The sequence below is a fragment of the Phaenicophaeus curvirostris genome, chromosome 2 (genome assembly GCF_032191515.1).
Source record: "Phaenicophaeus curvirostris isolate KB17595 chromosome 2, BPBGC_Pcur_1.0, whole genome shotgun sequence".
NCBI lineage: Eukaryota > Metazoa > Chordata > Aves > Cuculiformes > Cuculidae > Phaenicophaeus > Phaenicophaeus curvirostris.
The window spans coordinates 55370722-55391043 of record NC_091393.1 but is presented as its reverse complement, the minus strand read 5'-3'; the positions used below and the strand labels follow the sequence as shown (position 1 = coordinate 55391043).

Below are 20322 nucleotides of genomic sequence, written 5' to 3'. Positions count from 1 at the left end.
TTAGCTTAGCCCCAACTGCAAGCTCTGAGGGGGAATGAAGCTTCAGGGACAGAGCAGATGCTTTACATGCATGAAGATATTGCATCTATCTGATGCCTTCATCTGCTGCAGCTCAAATAGAGCTCCCAAGAGGCTAAGTAACAGCTTCATAAATCAAGGGTTGCAGGTTCATCTCTTCCTGCAATCAATTAGGAATTCAGTGTATGGTTTGGGGTCCTTCGCTGCGTGAGGAATAGAAAAGAACAAAAATGTGGGGGAGGGCCAAGGACAAAAGAGTACCTGAGATGACAAGTTAACTGGCAATTATGAAGAGGAACTGGAAGAAAAACCTTAATTTATAATCTTTAGTAAAGAGAGATCCACTAATGGTGTACAACTATTACAAAAATGTTAATAGGTAGTTTGCAATGGCAATTCTTTTGCCTTTATTACGTGAATTGCGGGTAGGTGGAGAAATCTGCAATAGGCATTGAAGTATTGGCTTAGCCGTGAGCAATTGACTGGATTTGGTTTGTAAAGTAGCAGAATTATGTATTGGTTTCATTTTGGTTTTAATTGGGAAATCCATGTAGGAGAAACCCTCTCCATGTGGGATTTGTTGGTGTGTGACCTCAGTCCCTTCACTCTCCTAAAGCTTGTGTTTCTTTCTGTAAGATGGATTACACACATGCACACACATATGGTTCAAGAGTGACAGTTATTTTCTACAGCAGTTTTAACCAGCTGAGCCCTTTTCCTTCATCCAAAAATTATAGGGAAAACAGTAAATACATATTAATATGTTTGACACAAGCCATTAATCTTCCACTTTGAGTAGAGGTTCAGATGCTAGCTTTGGAGGGTTTATTTTAGAGACATGGGTGATTACAACCAAACTAATGCCTATTGGCAAAAGGCATTGGAGGGCTTACATCATTAAATCTTCTGCAATTACTGAAGTTGCTCTTGCTGTATTTCTCCACGCACATGCCTGTTACACAAAGTCTGTGCAGCACAATGGGCTTGATATGCCTACTTCTTTCACCCTTGTCTGCTCTTCTGTGGTTTATGTTGCATGTTCTCACTGCTAGGATTTTTTCCCCATCTCCTAAAATACTATGAACAGTATCAGATCATTTCTTTGTCTGTGGAAAGTCACTCCTGGGTGTTGATATCCTAAATTCAGTATGTATTTGAGACATGTATCACAGGAGTCTTTATAGAATTTCTGCTAGCACAGAGCTCTCCATCTAAGCTCTGAGGATGGTCTTGTAATTTACGGCCTTTGCATCAGAAGTTTCACTAGGCCATTTTTTTCATCAAGACAAGCTGCTAGTGCAGTGAAATACTCTTCTTTCTGGGGACACATGACAGGAGATGCCCTTTTCAATGAATTTCTAAAACATAGCTCAGTGATTTTGTCAAGAATAGCAGTGGTGTTGTCCCCTCCCAGGCCAGTCATGAAGGGGAAGCATTCTATCTCCTAGCAAAGACTAAGTGGAATGAAATAAAACCAGAACCTGTGCCTCCTCTTAGGAGGAGGATTCAGTGCATGCATACATTGAAAAGACAATACCAAAATAATGGGTGAAATTTTTATCATAATAACCAGGCACTCCCCAGGATTTTAGAAGAACTCAGTGGGGAATACTTCTCAAAATGTGTGCCTCGGCAAAAAGTCTGGGGGAGTTTTAACTAGGCAGTAGCCCAAGGCAAATAGTTGCATGGGGGTAGGCTTACACTGCAGTGATTGATGACTTAGTGCTGGGCATGCCTCCGGTGATTGTGCCAAGTGACAGGAGCATTGATCATCCTGATTCAGTGGCAACTCTTTGTTGTGTAGCATCCACCATAGTCTAAACTGACACCACTCTCTGGCCATCTGTGCACAGGCACTTTTGGTTTTGAGAATGAAGAGGACCACGTGTGGCTGGCAAGGTGATTTCCTGGCCTTGCTGCCTCTCACAGCTGTGCCCATATGAAGGCATGCAGGAGTGCATGGAACACCCACAGCCCAGCATGTGGTGGTGGTTGGTTAAATGGATTTTGTCTTGAGTTGTGATAGTCTCTGAGGGTATCTTGTATGGCTGCAAAAAATTATGTATTCATCATTAACTGCCTGTATCATCACTCATTGCCTGATTGTATTTCTGCTTTTCTTTAGAAAATATATGATTTTCCAGAGCGTATGCTGAAGTGGAGTTGTCTGAAGAATAAGACCCTTTGTGTCCCATCTTTCCTTTTTCATGAATCAGTGCAATATTGGTGTTAAAACAGAGGTTATTTCACAGCCGTTCGATTAAATGGGTAGAACTTTTCCAGGGAAGAAATTTTCAGGCTCTCTGCCTGCCTCTTGAAGTCAGTGTTTTCCAGATGCTTATAACATGATTTCTCAAGCATGCTCAAAGTCCATTTTCCACAGCTCTTCCAAGGGGAGTAGGAGGAACCAAAACCTGAGAGCTGAATAGAGCAGCTTTAGTTTCATGGAAGGTGTATCTGTGGCAGGTGTTCCAGACAATTGGATCTTTTAAAAGTGCTCCAAAGAGGAGCATGATGAAATTTATTTTAAGCACTTAGGGGAATACTGTGGGTACCTTGCACTTGGGGAATTACAGAAGAATGGCCTTAAATGAAGATCCATCAGTGCTGCTGTTAATTGTTCCTTCCATAAAACTCGAAGTAAAAAAGTGGCAAGGTTTTAATTTTGCAATTACCAGAAGGCTAATAATTCTTTGTCAAAGGCCATGATGATCTCCTAAGTATGAGATAGCATAAATGTCTTATTCCTGTGCCATTAATTGTGCTCAATTTTAAAAATGTGGTCATTTGTCTTAAGAGAAAACGATACTCCATTACCTCAAAGGAAACGTGCTATGAGTGGTAAAATGATGCAACCTAAAATGCACAGTTTTTTTATTTCAAGTTTTCCAGTTAATATTCTCACAGAAGGAGGTTAGAAAGGGGGGAAACTGTTTATATTCAGTTAATGTATTCAACTATGCATTACAATTCGTGTCAGGAGTCAACCCTTAGCCTATGAGTTATGGGTCTTCACATGAGTGAGGGACACAAGTTCAGAGAAAGTGGCTATAAAACCCCGCAGGCATAGCAGAGGGATTCAAGGAAACGTGTAGTCCGTGAAGCCACATACAGTTCACTTTATTTATATTAGAACAAACTGTTTGCTGATTGTGAGACGTTTTCACGTTTTTAGTCTCTAATAATAAATCTAAATAATGAGCTCATTACTAGAGGGCTGGAAGAAGATGTTAAATTTTACATTTGAAATATCAGTATGGTTTGACAAGGTGGCTAGGGATGAATTAACAGTTTGCCACTGTTGAAATGTATCTCCCTTCCTTCCCCTGCTTCTGCTTCTCTGTTTTTGCTGCTTGTTTGAACATGTTCAGACATTCTTCTGGTCTCACTTGAGCTGATTCAATTCTAACCCAGAGGAAAAAAAAAATTTTTTTCTTCTGTTTGTTTTCTGGTTAGCAAATTCCAACAGTTCACCTTCCTATTAGGTAAGTGCTAAAACCTGTGGTAAGCCTGGGCAGCAGGGAGGGAGCAGGGGAGAAAGGTGGACAAATTAAGAGGGAATTGCCCTTTCAGCAAGGCAGGGCGCTCATTTGGTTCAGCTACAGTGTAAAACCATGCCCTAAATTGGTGCTTTATAGGCAGGAATCACTGCAGTTGTGCTTCTGTATATTTTCAAGAGGACGAGGCAAGCAGAGCTGTAGAGATGTGCAGAGCATGCTTTCTGTCACACAGTGCCACTCCTGTCAGCTCCTGGAGTTTTCAGTTTGATCCTATCCCTGAATTTCAAGTCCAGCATTTGCAGCATGCATCTATAGCAAGCTTGTAAAACCCACAGAGAGAAACTGTGTCCTTAATTGTGAGAGAATCAAGGTTGAAGAGTTATCTTCAGCTGTCTGGCTTGTAGTACATAAAGTGAACTTTCTGCTGTTTTTTTTTCTCTATAGTCTGGGAATAATGTGTACAAGTCATTTTGTTTAATGTATGGGAACGTCTTGGAAAGTTAACAGCAATTGCTATTTAAAGTGAATAACCATGAGAGATTATGCTGTAACTAATTTTGCATTTAAAGCTGCTTTGCATTTTAATGGTAAAACCCGTCTCTTATGGAAAAAGAAATGTTTCTAAGCGAAAGGGTGAAATAGCTTATTACGAAGTCCTGAGGGAATCAGCACTTGGATGAAGTGTGTTTCTAGGAGCCAAGTTTCCTGTGTAGCCCTTGCTGCCAGGAAGCAGTGACAGTCAGCTGAGGCCGGAGACTCTCGGTCACTGGCGACAAGTCTCCTTTGGAGGCAGGCAGCATTGCTACTATCATGGGTTTATGATGGCAGGGTACTTGAATGTCAATCTTTGATTTAAGCTGGCATATTTTAAAGCTGAAAATTTCCAGATTTTTTTTTTTTTCCTCCAAAGACATTTATTAGGACAGGTCTTAAGTGCTAGTGTTTGAGTATTGTGGCTTGGAGGGTACACCAGTGGAACCAGAAACCAGATGTTATAGTGTGTCTCTGGGGGTGCTCTTGCAGGTGGGCTATTTTCTCTCTACAATTGGAGAAATTTCCACACAGTCTCAACTGCATAGTAATCTACTATTGAACATGATATAATCTGCCTTCTGAGAATAAAGGTTATTTGGTTCAGGACTTCTTGCAGAAGAAAACCCATTAATAGCTGCTAAGTGTTATCCTTTTGGCTTAAGAAGCCAGGGCTACCTTATCTGCTGGTTCAGTCAAAAGTGTGGGCTGGTGGTCAACAATCAGAAACCTCCAGTGCCTGTACCTGTGCAGAACACATACTGCCCTGACATCTTTCTTTAGCAAAGGGTGAAAATTACCTGTTACCTCCAATAAGGAGGTGAAAGCTTTGATAGCTGATGCAAACTGTTTTCTTCATGGGACGAAAAATGTTCAGCCTTAATATATGCATGTGTTTTTTGCTGGACTTCACGTCCAACGGTGGTAGCAGCGAGTGCCTGTGTTACATGACATCTGGGAATGCATCAGAAGAAAAATGAACAGGAAAACTCCCTCTGTTAGGAGGTGGAGGGGGGGAAAGAAAGAAAAAGGAAAAAAATGCATCTGTTACATTCCAGAATCGGTCATAATAATGGAAGTTCACATCAGATAAATCGCCAGAGTCACTATGGACAAACATCTGTTTTATTCATCCCTAGCTGTACTAACAAAAATATGATGTCCTATTAGATAAATCACTGATCATTCTGGTTTATCTTGGCAGTTGTGCACCTTGGTATTTTTCACTTAAACAAGAACATATCAGTACTCTACAGCTAGGATGCCTCAGGTTCACAGTTCATGTGCTTCTGTGACTTTGAACTCTTCTTTTCCTGAGTTTACCAGCAGACAGCTGCACCAGAACAGATATGTTTACATGTGGGGCGTAAATGGCAGCTTGCAGCTCAGAGTTTCCATTTCCTTTCATATTGTTCAGGAACACAGGCTCAAAATTTGTGTCCTAAAGCTTTGCCTCTTGTACGCATCTGACTTGGCCCTTAATAGCACAAATGTTTTATTTTGATATTGATTTATTGGTAGAAAGGGCTGACTAGGGAAAAGCTACTTTCACTAGAAATGACCCTCAGTTTATATGAAGTTCAATTGTGGATGAAATATCTTTACAAAAAAATCCTAAACATCACTTTCTGTAAGTCTTTTAAGCGGTATGTAAACATGAGGCTAATGTGGAACCACTTTATGGAGCTATAGCATGATAGATGTGTTTTTAAGGCAGAGAAAAATTACATTTTTTATTAACCTTGATGATGAAATCTGATTTGCTGCTTCAAACATGACACTGATTATTTAAGTTATTGTCTTGTATAGGTGATAAAATATTCCCATAAGTACTTGACAAGGCAGAATTCTGTGAAGAGGTTATGGTAATTAAAAACAAAAAAACAAAACCATCAGAGTGATTTGTCCATTTGCCCGAGTCTTGAAGTGGGATTAAAGACTTGAGTGAAGAGTATCAATTGTTCTGACTTTACACTGCCCAACAGACTTATCATCATCACTATTGCCTAATTCCATGTTTATGAACTTTTCCTTCCCCTTTTGTACCTAATCTGAGTATTTTGGGTTCTTGCTCTGAATGAAAACAATGGTTTATTGGTTATTTTGGTTGCTGAACTGAGTGAAGAAGATATTATTTAAATGACCTGTAGAAAGACTTACAGTAATTGTGTTGTGTTTTGCACACTGTTGTTCCAAAACAAGGTTCCCCAGTTACTCTGTGTTAGAATGAGCCTATCTTTTGGTCACCCTCGTGTATCTTTTTATGAGAAGAAACTATTTCCACTTATTGGAGCATTTTCATGCAGTTTACTTCTGATATATGTGTGTATATTAATTGCTAGATTTGACCTATGGCTGAGTCTTAAAAGCAGTGTAAGGGTAGTGCACTGCTGGTGCATGAAATACACCATGCATTCTAATGTTCCTTATGATACTTGGGCTATAAAACTGAAGCATAAAATCAAGCAGCAGAATATTTGTAGAATTAGGGTTTGCCCTTTAAATGACCATGCAGTGAGACTGTCCAGAGAGCTGTACTCACTGAAAATTGCATTCAAAAATAGTCTTCTAATACTTGTCGTGATCATTGTCCAGTCTTATCAGTGCATGAAGGGAATCTGCAATGAAAAGCAAGGCCTGGGACTCTAAAATCTCTGTTCTGTGTTGGCATGTGTTCCCATGGAGTTGTGTTCTCAGGCTGGAAATGCAAATACCTGTACATTTGCAATGAGCTTCACTGAAGGCAAATAATTTAGCCCTTTTTTTCATTAGAACTGCTATGTTTGTGGCAGGAAAATCAAAGCGAATTGTTAACCTCCTGCCGGCATCATTGCATCTATTACAACCCCCCTACCTGCTTGCAGAGCAGCAGCCCAGATAGTAGGGAATTCGGAGGGCTGAGAAACGGCTACTTGTCAGGGGGCAGGATGGAGAGGCTTTTGGGCAGGGGAGCTGAAGCTGGGTAAATACTCTGCATAGGCAGGTAGGAGTGGTTGTGTCATAAACTTCCTTCAGTGGAGGTACAGCAGACTAAATCTGCTTAGGTAGATGATTGTTCCCAAAATCTTCATCAGTTGACCTATAATCTGTAATGGCCTTTTGTTGACAAACCATGTGTGAGAAATGATAACCAAAATAAGTGAGCCCATGTATTGCTTTAAATTTCTGTTGTAACATTTCAAGTGATTGGCTGTTTTATCTTATAATCTCTAAATGTGGACTAGCTTGAAACTTCCCATTTGAAGTCTGTGTTTGTTTTTCATTGATGCTTTCATTTGAAAGCAGGAAACAATCTGAAAGTAATTGTATTAAGCATTTTAGCACAAAGAATTTAAAATGTAATAGGTTGGGATATTACTCGGTCTTCTCACTATTCCTCAGAGGAAATAAAATGGAGTTAGTAACTTTCATCCAGTCAGCTTTTCTACTACAACCTGTTTCCTTCCACACACTTGGAGAAAGCACCTACGTTCCCCTCCTTTTCCTCCACTTCAAATGAAGAAATCTCATCCTCTGTGTTGTATAACTCAGTCTCGATGAACAGCAGTGTTCCGGTAGCTTTCTGAATGTTGATACAGGATTTGGGTTCTTTAGGCAAATGTGCATTTTGGCCCCCATTACAAATAATAGGGGAATATGCATAGCTAACCAAATAAGTGCTCCCCTGCACAGCTTTCCTGCATGTTTGCCCTGGCTGCTTAGACTGCCCTGAAGGGTGTTGTGTGCCTCCCCAAGAGTCTTGAAGTGCTGTGTCTGCTGTTGCTGTGCACACTGGAAGGCTGAAATCTGTGCTTTTCTCTCACTGAAAAGTAGACTTGCAATTCCCCTTTCTCTAAGGAGAACTGACCGTTGAAAAGGCATGGCATGAAAAGGACTAACTCCCTGGAAACTTTGTTTGGAAACGTTAGGAGACTGCTATGTATATATGCTGGCAATCTCCGTAAGAGACAAAGTATTTTCCCACCCTCTCAAGTACTTGGTAGTTTATCTGTTGTTTATATTAAAGATTGATCGTGGTCACGTATTCCCGATTCAGAGTTCTCATTAATCATACAGTGCCTCATATGAGAGAAGAATGGGGTTTACTGGAAAGTAGACATGTGATCCCTGGCTCTGCTTTTAATATGACTTATCATTAGCTTTTTTCCTGTGAATTACTGTGTTTGCATAAATCTCATTTTATTGTTGCTGGGGTTTTTTGTTTATTTGGGTTTTTTTGTTTCCATGTTGGGTATGTCTGTTTTTCTCAGGTGTATTCAGAAAAAGGTAATATTACAATGATTTTGGAGAACGTTAATCATGACACTTGCTATATGCCACTATTTCAAGAGGTCCCTGCTTCCCTCCAACACATGCCCACCCCCTTGTTTGGTAGCTCTCCCAGCAGCCATTTCCTCCCTCTGAGCCGAGCCTTACAGGCAATTGTTTCAGCCTGTTCAAAATGAAGGGGTGGAGAAGGTTTGGAAAAGGACTGGTGGGATGAAGACAAATGCACAAAGGCTGGAACTTCCTAAAGTGCATTGGCTGCCAACGGAAAGATACTTTCTCCCACAGCAGCAGAGCTGATCTTACCTCTTCCTCCTTGACCCTGCTGAAGATTTCCAGCCCCAAAATGTTCAATCAGCTGTTTGTGGTCTGCTTCTAAGAATGAGGGTCAAACTTGCTCTCAGGAGGGAAAAAGAAAAGGGAATTTACAAGTTTTTGCAAGCTGATTTGGGTTACAGAGACACATTACCAGCCTGGCTTGGAGTTGGCTCCAGGAGCCTCTGAAGCAATTGATTTTCCCACCCTGAGTTGCCTGGCTGAAAGTCCCTTCACGTCTTTCAAGAGGCATGTATTGATTCCCAGCTCTTCAGTATGTTCTGGTGGGGAGTAGTTACGTTGGAAAATTTTCAACTAACGGGAGATTCAATCCCTTGATTTTTTTTAATTGCTGTTTGCTTGTGTTTGTCTAATAAAAAGAAATTATTTGGATTTTAAAAGAGGCAATTGAAATAATTTGTATTTGATAAATCACAGCAAATGAGCTCTGAAGAGACTGACATAATTTAGTACAGATTGGAATTCTTCTAAAAATACTTTGCTAGGCATATCCTAATAGTGCACAGATTTTTTTCCTGAGTCGGATAATATGAATCTCTGACTTCTTTGGTACAAAGTCCTGTTACAGAATTCCCAGTTTAGGAGTATCTTCAGCACTGAAACAGCACTGTAGATGCTGTTTTGTGTTCAAAATTAAGCATCTGCTCCACGAGAGCAGGAGTGGAGAATTCTCAGAATTTAGGAGAATTTAGGTCCATTATTTATGATGAAAGCATGTCTAAAGTGAAATCAAGGGAGGAAGAATAATGCAGGGAAGTCTTAGATCAGTAAGAATTTTAAACATTTAGAGTAAATATAATTACCCAGAAATAACTACTTTAGAGGACTTGATGTTTTTAAAAGACTGATTCCAAGTAATTTGGATTGCTTGGGTTTTTTTCCCCATGTGACTACTTTTGATGACATACTGTACATATCAAGAATAAGACAATTTATTTCTGAGTTGGGAATAGTTTTTTAATCAGACTCAGTAATGTAAATAGACCTCTACTTGAAAGTTCATTCAAAACTGAGTGCTGGTGTATATTTAAGTGCACTGTATGCTAAAGTAGAAATATTCCTAGTGTTTAACTGAAAGCATGTTTTATGTGTGGTTTTGTTTTGGTTTTTTTAATGTTTAACAGTAACTGAAGCTGGCTTTGGTGCTGACATTGGAATGGAGAAATTCTTCAACATCAAATGCAGAGCCTCTGGCTTGATTCCCAGTGTGGTTGTACTTGTTGCTACAGTGAGGGCTTTGAAGATGCATGGAGGTGGGCCAAATGTAAGTTTTTGCACCTTTCTTGGAAAATAAACTTGTTGCTAATATTTGAAATGCGTAAAGTGTCTTGGTTTAATAAGTAATGGGGGTACCCTATCAGCAGTGCTTAGATATCCCTCCTGAGTTACTTCATTATATAGATGTTACCTCCAAAGTTAATGCAGGAATGGAAAGGTACAAATTAAAGAAGAGGGGTGAAGGAGCTCTAAAGAAGTACTAAATCTTGCTGAGGGAGGGAAGTTTGTTTGCATGAAAAAAAGTTCTGTGTGCTTGTATGTATATATACTCTTCTCCCTGCCTTTTGAAATAACATTCGTAAGTTCACTGAAGTACTCGCAGGCTGGGAAAGTTGGAAGCTGAGAAAGAACAAGAAGAGTTGGAGTTGCAGTATGTGAGAGGAAGTAAGGAACATTGTTAGTGAAGTTTTTGAGATTTCCTTCACTGCAGTAATGGGGACCCATTCTGTCCTTTTAATATGCTCAGGTTAATTCCCTCAGGGATGCTAAAGTAACTGATAAAATTGTGCAAGTGTTTTCCCAGTGTACTGAAAGTCACCAGTGTTACCATTTTTGGCTGTTTAAGCCACAAAGAGGCTTGTACAGACTGCTGACTGTAGAAGGACTCCTCAGTCATACAATCAAATCGGACTCTGGTAGCCAGGCAGACAGACACTTAACTCCTAGAAGCACTTTCATCTGTCCAGCAGCATGTGAGTGAGTGATACTGCCAGGGAAAAAGTCTCACTGGGTGAAAATACCAGAGCTGTTTCCACAGCCACAACATTTTGGAATGCATAGTCTCCCTTACAGTTAATTTTTACTTGGAGCTAAGCTGAACTGTCCTTTTTCAGGTTGGCACAATTATATAACTTCCTATCACTTTAGGCCCCACCTAATGTGAGTTTTCTTTATTTTTATTTATAGTCCTAAATGCATATCAAGCCTGGTACATTGTCATTTGTGTTCTCATTCCATCTAGGAAGAGCGGGACTTAAATATGTCTCAATAACTGTCTAATCTGTGTCTTTAGAAGTATAAAGCTTTAATTTAAGTATTGCATCATAGAGGCATATAGAGTACTGGAGATTAACTATAAATGGACCGAGACCAATGCTTGAGACAAAAATGACTAACTGCAGTGCCTGGGATCAATGTATGTGGTCCTTGAAGACTCAGTATAATATCCCAGTGATACTCTTTTGTTTGTATACCTTTGTGCTTCCCAGCCAAGTAAATTACTTGCCTGCAGTTCCTTGCCAGGTGCAGTAATTACAGGACACTCAAAGATGGTATTCCTCTTCTGGTCTTCTGTGTTACTGTTATTCCTTCAGTCAGCTGTCCATCATGTTTGAAAAACACTCCTGTGGTTTTAAGCATGTAGAATGGGATCCAATTACCTTCTCTCTAATAAATCTTTTACAACTAGTTGCTGAGTCACTACCTGCACCTTGCTATCAAGCGCAATAGGAAGTGTTGCTATTCACCGTGTACTGGTGTAACTTGAAATAAAATAGAAGCTGCAATCAAGCTATGATGTTGTGTGCAATGTAGGTGCTGACTGGCAGTGTAGAAAGGAAGCAGGAGTGGGTGCCTATCTGACCATTTAGGATTATGCCAAGTGTCAGTCTGTGATAACTTTATTTATTATTCCAGGTAACTTCTGGTGCCCCCCTGAAGAAAGAATACACCGAAGAGGTAAGAGAACTATTATAAAACTTTAGAAGAAGGTTTGGTTTGAAGGGACAAAATCAGATCTTCTCATTCCTCTGACTGGATAGTGTGCAGCCTCAGGTTTGACAGCAGCAGGTTCTAATGCTGACATTCAGTGAACACCTTTAACAGGCATTGCCAACAAGTAAAGCTATCTCATCTTGCCCCAGCTGCTTGATGTTATCCCTCTTGTGTGTGCTTTGTGTGTGACTGCATGGTACATTGTACTGAGGAACTGAGCTAGCTGAAAAATAACTTTTTTCAGTAGTTTTTCCAGGACCATTAAGTTTTCAGATTGATTAGCTCTTCATTCCAGTCCATCATACAGGCATTTATGGCAGCACAAGAGCAGAATGATGCAGGGGTCAAAGACGCTTCCTAAAATTAATGATAGCTTAATCTGTTCATTAAACAAGAGGTCTTATCTGTTTGTGCTTCACATCTGGTGTTGGATGTCACTTTTGAAACAAGAATGGGTTCTACAGGTTTGGGTTTTTTGTCTCTGCTGTAGGCAAATTCTGGTCTTTTGATTTCTATCAGGCTAAGGATATGTGTGTTGTTGCAATTAAGACAATGCCTACAAAGTATGAGATAAAAGTGTAAATAAGGAAATCCTGTAATATGCTTTTATCTGGGATATATATATTTATATATAGATCACATTATGCATCTAACATGTCTCTATGTTAAACCCCACACTGCTACTGTGGTGTGTTTATAAACTTTGCAAACAAGAGCCTAACAACCCTTTTACAATCATTACAGGCTACCAGTTATCAGCTGCACTGTCTTCCTATGTCCCAAAAAGAGCAATACATTCATGTACAAATTTTGAATACTGCCTAGTTGCTTAAATATGTCTGTTGCTTATTAATTGAAATAAGAATTAATAAAATAAGTGCCCAAATATTTTTGTCTGGAAGCATTTTACTTGCTTGCAGCTGTCGTGATGAGCACTGTTTATGTTCAGTTTCATTTATGGAACATTCTTTGGCTGGAGAAGACTCGATGTATCTTACCATTTCCATTAATTTTTATTTAATTACACAGAACCTCCAGCTGGTAGCTGATGGCTGCTGTAATCTACAGAAGCAGATTCAAATTACCCAGCTCTTTGGAGTTCCTGTTGTGGTTGCTCTAAATGTCTTCAAGTAAGCCTATTCTTTCAGTACTCTTCTGGGTAAATCCACAGTTCAAATTTCACACTTTTCTTGGTTTTTAAATTAATCGGTTTTGGCATGAAGGAAAAAAAAGCTATTAAAGAATTACCTTTTTTCATCATGAATATAAAGGCCCTTAAATCTTTAGCTTGTTCCTAATGTTTTAAAACCACAAAAAAGAAGTACACACTGTTATGGAAATACTAATCTTCCATGTTAATTATTTGTAACAATTACAAAAAGTGTTCTTCAAACATGTAAGCACATATGTTGTATATAAATACATTATGTGTATAGACCAGTTTCTATGTAGACTTGCTGTACATCTGCTGATGGTAGAAATAGGATAAGTATATAAGGTTATGAAAGAGAACTCATTAAACAAAATGATGATGTGGAACTGTTTGGTTGCAGAACTGACTCTCCTGCTGAGGTTGATCTTGTGTGTAAGATTGCAAAGCAGTCTGGAGCGTTTGATGCTGTACCCTGCAATCACTGGTCGGCTGGTGGCAGAGGAGCAGTAAAATTAGCTCAAGCTGTGAAAGAAGCAGCCAATCAGAAAAACCATTTCAAATATCTCTACAGCTTGGAGGTAAAGTATCTTTCTTTTTTATTTTTAAAAAAGAATACATGCTGCATTAGTGTTGGATTTGAAACAAGAATAACATTACAACAAAGCTATCTAAAATACTTGAAAAGAGGCTTGACTTGGCTTAAAATCACAAAGAAGTCTGGAGAGAACTAACTATCTGTTGCTTGTCTAATGAGGAGGATGCTTGCTGGTAATGCTTGTTATTTAGTGCATTGAATGATGTTTCTGATACTTTCTTGTTTAACATAGAAGTATGTCTGTAGGTGGAGCATTCACAAATTATGTCGGGACATTTCTCCACAAAGAACTCACAGCTATGATATTTATATTGACAGTCAGCTAAAATGAAATATAGTTACCTATCTCACAGTCACGGGCATTGCTCCAAATTGTGGCTCCCTGAAGCATTCACTTTCTGTGTGAGAAGAGTGTTAGAGTAGCATGTGCATGCTCTTGCTACGTACTTGTCTAGGCTGACAGGTCAATATAGACAGAAAGTAGTGCTCACATACACACCCACTGTCATCCCTCAGACAAACATGAAGAGCGCAGGCAGACAAGTCCTGTTCCTTCTCTTCTGCTGATCAGGATTGGAGTCTGCTAGTGCAATACAGCATGCACGATACGTGGGTCACTGCTGCTATTGGTCTTAGATCCTCGGTCTCTCCAGAAGCAGCCCCCGGTGCCCCTGCCCTGCTCCCGCTGTTGGCACCAGGGTTCACAAGCCCCTGAGGTCCAGACCTCACTCCAGCTGCTGACACTCCGATCTCTTCTTCTGCTCTCTAATGTTCATACATCCACATCTAAAGCAGAGAGCACATTGGCACAGAAGGTAGTCAGATACCAGAATTAGAATTGAATTGAATCAGAATAGAATTGCTTGGTTGGAAAAGACCTCTGAGATCATTGAGTCTAACCATACCTGTCCACTACTAAGCCATCTCCCTCAGCACTTCATCTTTTAAATTGAGATAAGAGAGCAACACTCACCTTACTGCAACCTCCTTTTAGGTAATTGTAGATAGTGACAAGGTCTCTCCTCAACCTTCTCGTATTCTCCAGGATAAACAACCTCAGTTCCCTCAGCCCTCTCTCGTAAGACTTGTTCTCTACCTCCTTCACCAGTTTCATTGTCCCTCTCTAGATGCACTCCAGTACCTTAGTGAGGGGCCCAAAACTGAACATAGTATTTAATGGGTGGCCTCACCAGTGCTGAGTACAGGGAGGGGCACAATCACTTCCCTGGTCCTTCTGGCCACACTGTTTCTGATACAAGCTAAGTTTCCATTGGCCTTCTTGGCCACCTGGGCACACCACTGGCTCATGTTCAGTTGGCTGTCAACCAACACCCCCAGGTCCTTCTCTGCCAGGCAGCTTTCTTGCCACTCTTCCCCAAGCCTGTAGTGCTGCTTAGGGCTGTTGGGTCCCAAGGGCAGGACTTGGCACTTGGCCTTGTTGAAGCTCATACTGTTGGTCTCAGCCCATCAATCCAGCCTGTTCAGATCCCTCTGTAGATCCTCCCTACCCTCCAGCAGATCAACACTTCTGCCCAGCTTAGTATCATAGAATCATAGAATAGTTAGGGTTGGAAAGGACCTTAAAGATCATCCAGTTCCAACCGCCCTGCCATGGGCAGGGACATCCCACTAAATCAGGCTGTCCAAGGCCCCATCCAACCTGGCCTTGAACACCTCCAAGGATGGGGCAACCACAACTTCTCTGTGCAAACTATACCAGTGCCTCACCGCTCTCATGGTGAAGAAATTCTTCCTAATGTCTAGTCTGAATCTGCCCCTCTCCAGTTCATACCCATTGCCCCTCATCCTGTCACCAGAAGCCTTCATGAATAGTCCCTCTCCAGCTTTCCTGCAGGCCCCTTTCAGGTACTGGAAGGTCACTATAAGATTTCCTCTGAGCCTTCTCTTCTCTAGACTGAACAACCCCAACCCTCTCAGCCCGTCCTTGTAGGAAAGGCGCTCCAGCCCTCTGATCATCTTTGTAGCCCTCCTCTGGACCCATTCCAACAGTTCCATATCCTTCTTATGCTGAGGATTCCAGAACTGGACACAGGACTCCAGATGAGGTCTCACAAGAGAGGAATAGAGGGGCAGAATCACTTCCCTCGCCCTGCTGGCCACGCTTCTTTTGATGCAGCCTAGGACACAGTTGGCCTTCTGGGCTGTGAGCACACATTGCCAGCTCATGTTGAGCTTCTCATCAACCAGCACCCCAAAGTCCTTCTCTGCAGTGCAGTTCTCAACCACATCATCCCCCATCGTGTAGTGAAAACAAGGATTGCCCCAACCCAGGTATAGGACCTTGTACTTGGCTTTGTTGAACCTCATGAGGTTCTCGCAGACCCACTTTCTCAGTCTGTCCAGGTCCCTCTGGATGACATCCCTTCCTTCTGATGTGGCAACTACACAACTCAGCTTGGTGTCATCTGCAGACTTGCTGAGAGCGTACTCTATCTCGCTGTCAATATCACTGATAAAGATATTAAAAACCATTGTTCCCAGTACAGACCCCTGAGGGACACCACTTGTGACGGATCTCCATCTGGACTTTGAGCCATTGACCACTACTCTTTGGATACAACCTTCCAACTAGTTTCTTATCCATCATACCGTCCACCCATCAAATGCATATCTCTCCCAATTTAGATAGAACGATGTTGTGGGGGACCATGTCAAAACCTTTACAGAAGTCTAGATAGATCACATCTGTCTGTTTACCCATGTCCACTTCTGTGGTTACCCTATCATAGGAAGCCAATAAGTTGGTCATACAGAATTTGCCCCTGGTGAAGCCATGTTGGCTACCATTAATCATCTCCATGTCCTCCATGTGCTTTAGCACAGCTTCTATGAGGACCTGTTCCATGGTCTTCGCAGGCACAGAGGTGAGGCTGACAGGTCATCTGTGAACTTACTAAGAGTGCATTCAATCTCCTCACCTAGGTCATTGATAAAGATACTGAACAGAACTGGACCCAGTGCTGAGTCCTGGGAACACCACTTGTGACTGGTCTCCGTCTGGATTTAACTCCATTTACTATGATTCTTTGGGCTCTGCCATCCAGCCAGTTTTTAACCCAGTAGAGGGTGTGTCTGTCCAGGCCATTGGCAGCCAGTTTCTCAAGCAGAATGCTGTGAGAAATGGTGTCAAAGGCTTTACTAGAGTCAAGGTTCACTATATCCATAGCCTTTCCCTCATCCATTAAGCAGGTCACCTTGTCATAGAATGAGATTAGCTTAGTTTGGCAGGACCTGCCTTTCATAAACCCACGCTGACTGGGCCAGATTACCTGGTCATTTTGTGTGTGCTGTGTGATAACACTCAAGATGACCTCCTCCGTGACCTTCCCTGTCACCGAGGTCAGATGGATAGGCCTGTAGTTCGCTGGATCCTCTCTCTGGCCCTTTTTATAAATGAGCGTAACATTTGCCGTCCTCCAGTCAAGTGGAACTTCCCTAATTAGCCAGGACTGCTGGGACATGAAAAAGAGGAGAGACTGTGGTGCTCAAGCACAAAGCTCAGTCATACAAGCTACCATCCAGACATCTTTATGCTTTACTGGCTCTTTTTCCTACATCCCATAAGCAGTCCTGTACTGCTGTAGACAATCACCCTTCTGTTTACAAAGTTTTCTCACTCACCTTGGTGCATTTCACACCAAGGACAATGATCTCATCTTCCCCTTGGATAGTCTTAGGAAACAGCTAATTCAGTGTACTCTAATTTTCACTTATTAGGTTTTTCCACTGATTACATTACCAAGGTTCCTACACTTATACTCTGCTCCTTGCTTGAGCTTTGTGTTTAATTTATGTAGCTGTTAGTCAGATAACCTAATAAAGGATAGTGTGGTCCGTGTTTCAATCCTTTGTCTGTCAGAGATAGTGACTTATTTTCCATGTCTTGGAGACTTCATTATTGCAGTCCTCTCTAAGCGTCATGAGCTGTCAAGAAGAGCAGCTTGCAAGAAGAACTGATTGGGCCCCTGAAAGCAGTTTGCCAGAGAATCACTGTGCAGGCAGAACATTTGGAGGGACGTATTGCTGAGAGGTTATACAAATGATTTCTCAGAACCTTCCTGACTATCCAAATGTGGGTGGATTGAAATCTGGGCAGCAAAATAGACTTCTCTGGCAGCAAGGAAGCCCTTGTCAAATTCCAGATCCTGTGTCCCAGTGTTACTGAAGTTTCTTCAGAAAATGTTTGAATGCTATTTTTTTAACAGCAGAACCTCAACTTCATTCTTTTAAATGGCTGAAAGTTCCTGTTTTGATTCTTCTTGCCAGGAAAAAGTTCGACCTGAGGTAGCTATGCCCTACTGTGTCTTTCACGCTCTCTCCTTCCTGATACCTACGTTGTATCTGTTGCACTCATTTTATTTCTTCTTTCTACCTCCCCACTATTTTCCTAAATGCCAGTAATCCAGCCAACTCCTATTAGTGTTAACCACTGCTTTCACAGAATAGATGGAAATACCTTGGGAATATAAGTGCTGGGTCATCTATCAGGGTGTTTTGCCCACAGAACATTTTTGTAGCCAAACAATGGACAATGTATCAGCCTTTCTGAATTTATCTCTAGTGAGATGCTCTGGCAACTGAATATACCATTTTATGGGTTTTGCATAATAAAATGGAAAAAAAATCTTTCAGAAATATGTGTAATAGTTTTCCCAATAGGACACTTGTGTTACAGAGATAGCTCATTAACGTTTGACAAGTCCCATATTTAAGCTGTGATGTTACAATATTATATGTCATTTACCATCTTGTGCTGTGAAAGAGTAGAAAGGATTGGTAAAGGTGGACTCTGCCTCTGTGAAGGAAGAAAATGAGATTGATTTCTACTTCAATGTCTTTCCCAGACACATCTGTTTGTGCTGTGTTGCATAAGCAGCATAATCTTAAGCACAAAGGGAATTAATCACATTTTTACATCAACTTACTATTCCAAACATAGCACACATATTATAAGCTTCAAAAATATATTGAAGGGATTTTATAAAAACACATAAATTTTTTTTAAAAACTGTAGAAAAGTAATTTCAGGGCAACAAAAACAGTCAAGTGCAAAGTTCAGGCTGTTTCATTCTTACTGTGTAAAGGATGGGAAATGAAGCAGTTAGAAGTAGGAAAGTAAACCGGCAATGCTGTCACTTGTACAGTGTTGTAGGTCATTTGGTCACTGAGCCTATAGGGACATGAAGGAAAGCTACCTCCTCCAAATGAGCCTGCCTAGGTATTAATCAAGGTTACCAGTGTTTTCTGATGTAGCAGTTTCAAGGACGGAGTTCTAATGTTCAACGAGCTAACTACAATAGAAAATTAAGAGAGAGAAAAGGTAGTAAGGTGGGATTTAGATTTCCTTCCATCATTGTGCCTAAAGGGGATGTAAGTGAAAGAATGTAGTCCCATCCCTCATCTTCGAGTTACTGCTGGATTTGTCCAGTTATTGAATGCTTTGAAGTCCTGGTCGCCTCAGCTTTGACGGAATTTGCTGTGGTGGCTTTTTTCTTTTCTTTCCCCTTTGAAACATCAAAGGGGGAAATACTCTGTGTTAAACCCCTGCCACTTCATTCATATATCTGTAGTTATGATATTACTCTACTCTTCACTTTACTCCATTTAGTTCTTTGATACCTATGCATTTTATTTTCTTTAGTCTATAAAATTTCATCAGAATTTGCTTCCAAAATTGGCTATAATTTGAACAACTTCCAGTAGCACAGACCATTGTAGCCATATTAGATTCATTCAAAATTCTGGTGTTTTGTTAGAAAGCATTCCCCTTTGGATTCAAAAACAAAAGCCCTATATGTAATGCTGTTCCAGATCCCTTTTTGCTAGTTAGACCGCAATTTGCATCAAACTATATTCTAAGTATTCAGTCGTACATCTAATTAAAGGATGGTCCGGGTCAACTGGGCTCCCTTTGGGGTTTTTCCAAATGGCATGCATCTCTGCAGTGCTTTATGCAGTTTCTAAGTGTATATCTGAAAACAAAGACCTCCTAGAAAGGAGTTCACAAATTTATGTAATGGGAGAAGAACAAGGAAGTCTTTTCTAGATCTGTCAAATACTGGTAAAAAGTTGAGAACTGTTTTTTCTTTTTTTCTGAATCCCAAAGTATGTTGATACATTTATACTGCTTTGTCCAGTGATACCCAAAGCATGTGCGAAATGAGTGATTTTAGGCAGCAGACACAACACAGTTGTGCCCGTTCAGGACTCAAGCTCATCTAATCAGTCCTGTTGAGTATCATAGCAAGTGAGCTTCATCAGAAGAGTGTGCTAGTGTGATTATAATCCTTGAAGCATCTCATTCAATCTGTTTAAAATTTCTCAGGTGTCTCTACGTGACACAATGTTCTGTAGTCCCATTTTTAGATTGCTTTTCAGGTTCTCTTTATTTATTTCTCTAAGCAGGCAAGCTTTTCTTTTTATCCTAGTAACTGATGCTTGTAATTTTTTTAGAAAATACTACTTGATTCTAGCAAGGGTTTCTTTGACATTTGGTATTAGATGAACGAATATTCTTCAAGAATTGAAATGAGAACAGAATAAGCTTCAAATATATTTTGAAGGCAGTGCAAAGAATAGCTGCATATGCAATCTTGGGAGTGCAAATGTGTGCCAGCGTCATTTTGTGGATAAAGTAAAAGTGATCCCTGACAAGTAATCCCAGCACTGTTGCCACTTTAAAAGTTTAAGAAAAGGACATAAACAGATACAGGATAAAATGTGGCATGAAATGCTTACAGCATTAGGAATTGCATGGCGGGATGAGTGGATCAGGAGAAGGATGAGTTTTCATGTGATTGGGTCCAGAGTTTATAACATAGTTTTAAAGGTTATTGACAGTAGTCATAATAAATGCTATAGGAGTGTGTGGTTTTAATATGGATTTCTGCCCCCACTGTTCGCTAACCTCT

General features: G+C 40.6%; 1 protein-coding gene across 1 annotated transcript in view; it reads left to right on the top strand.

Annotated features, from left to right (window-relative positions):
* Positions 1-20322, top strand: part of MTHFD1L (methylenetetrahydrofolate dehydrogenase (NADP+ dependent) 1 like) — a 153978-nt gene that overhangs the window by 80101 nt on the left and 53555 nt on the right. The window contains exons 21-24 of the mRNA XM_069852119.1: positions 9776-9915; positions 11565-11606; positions 12672-12772; positions 13196-13373. Of these exons, the coding sequence (XP_069708220.1) occupies positions 9776-9915; positions 11565-11606; positions 12672-12772; positions 13196-13373 (461 nt within the window). The remainder of the gene's footprint in view (positions 1-9775; positions 9916-11564; positions 11607-12671; positions 12773-13195; positions 13374-20322) is intronic.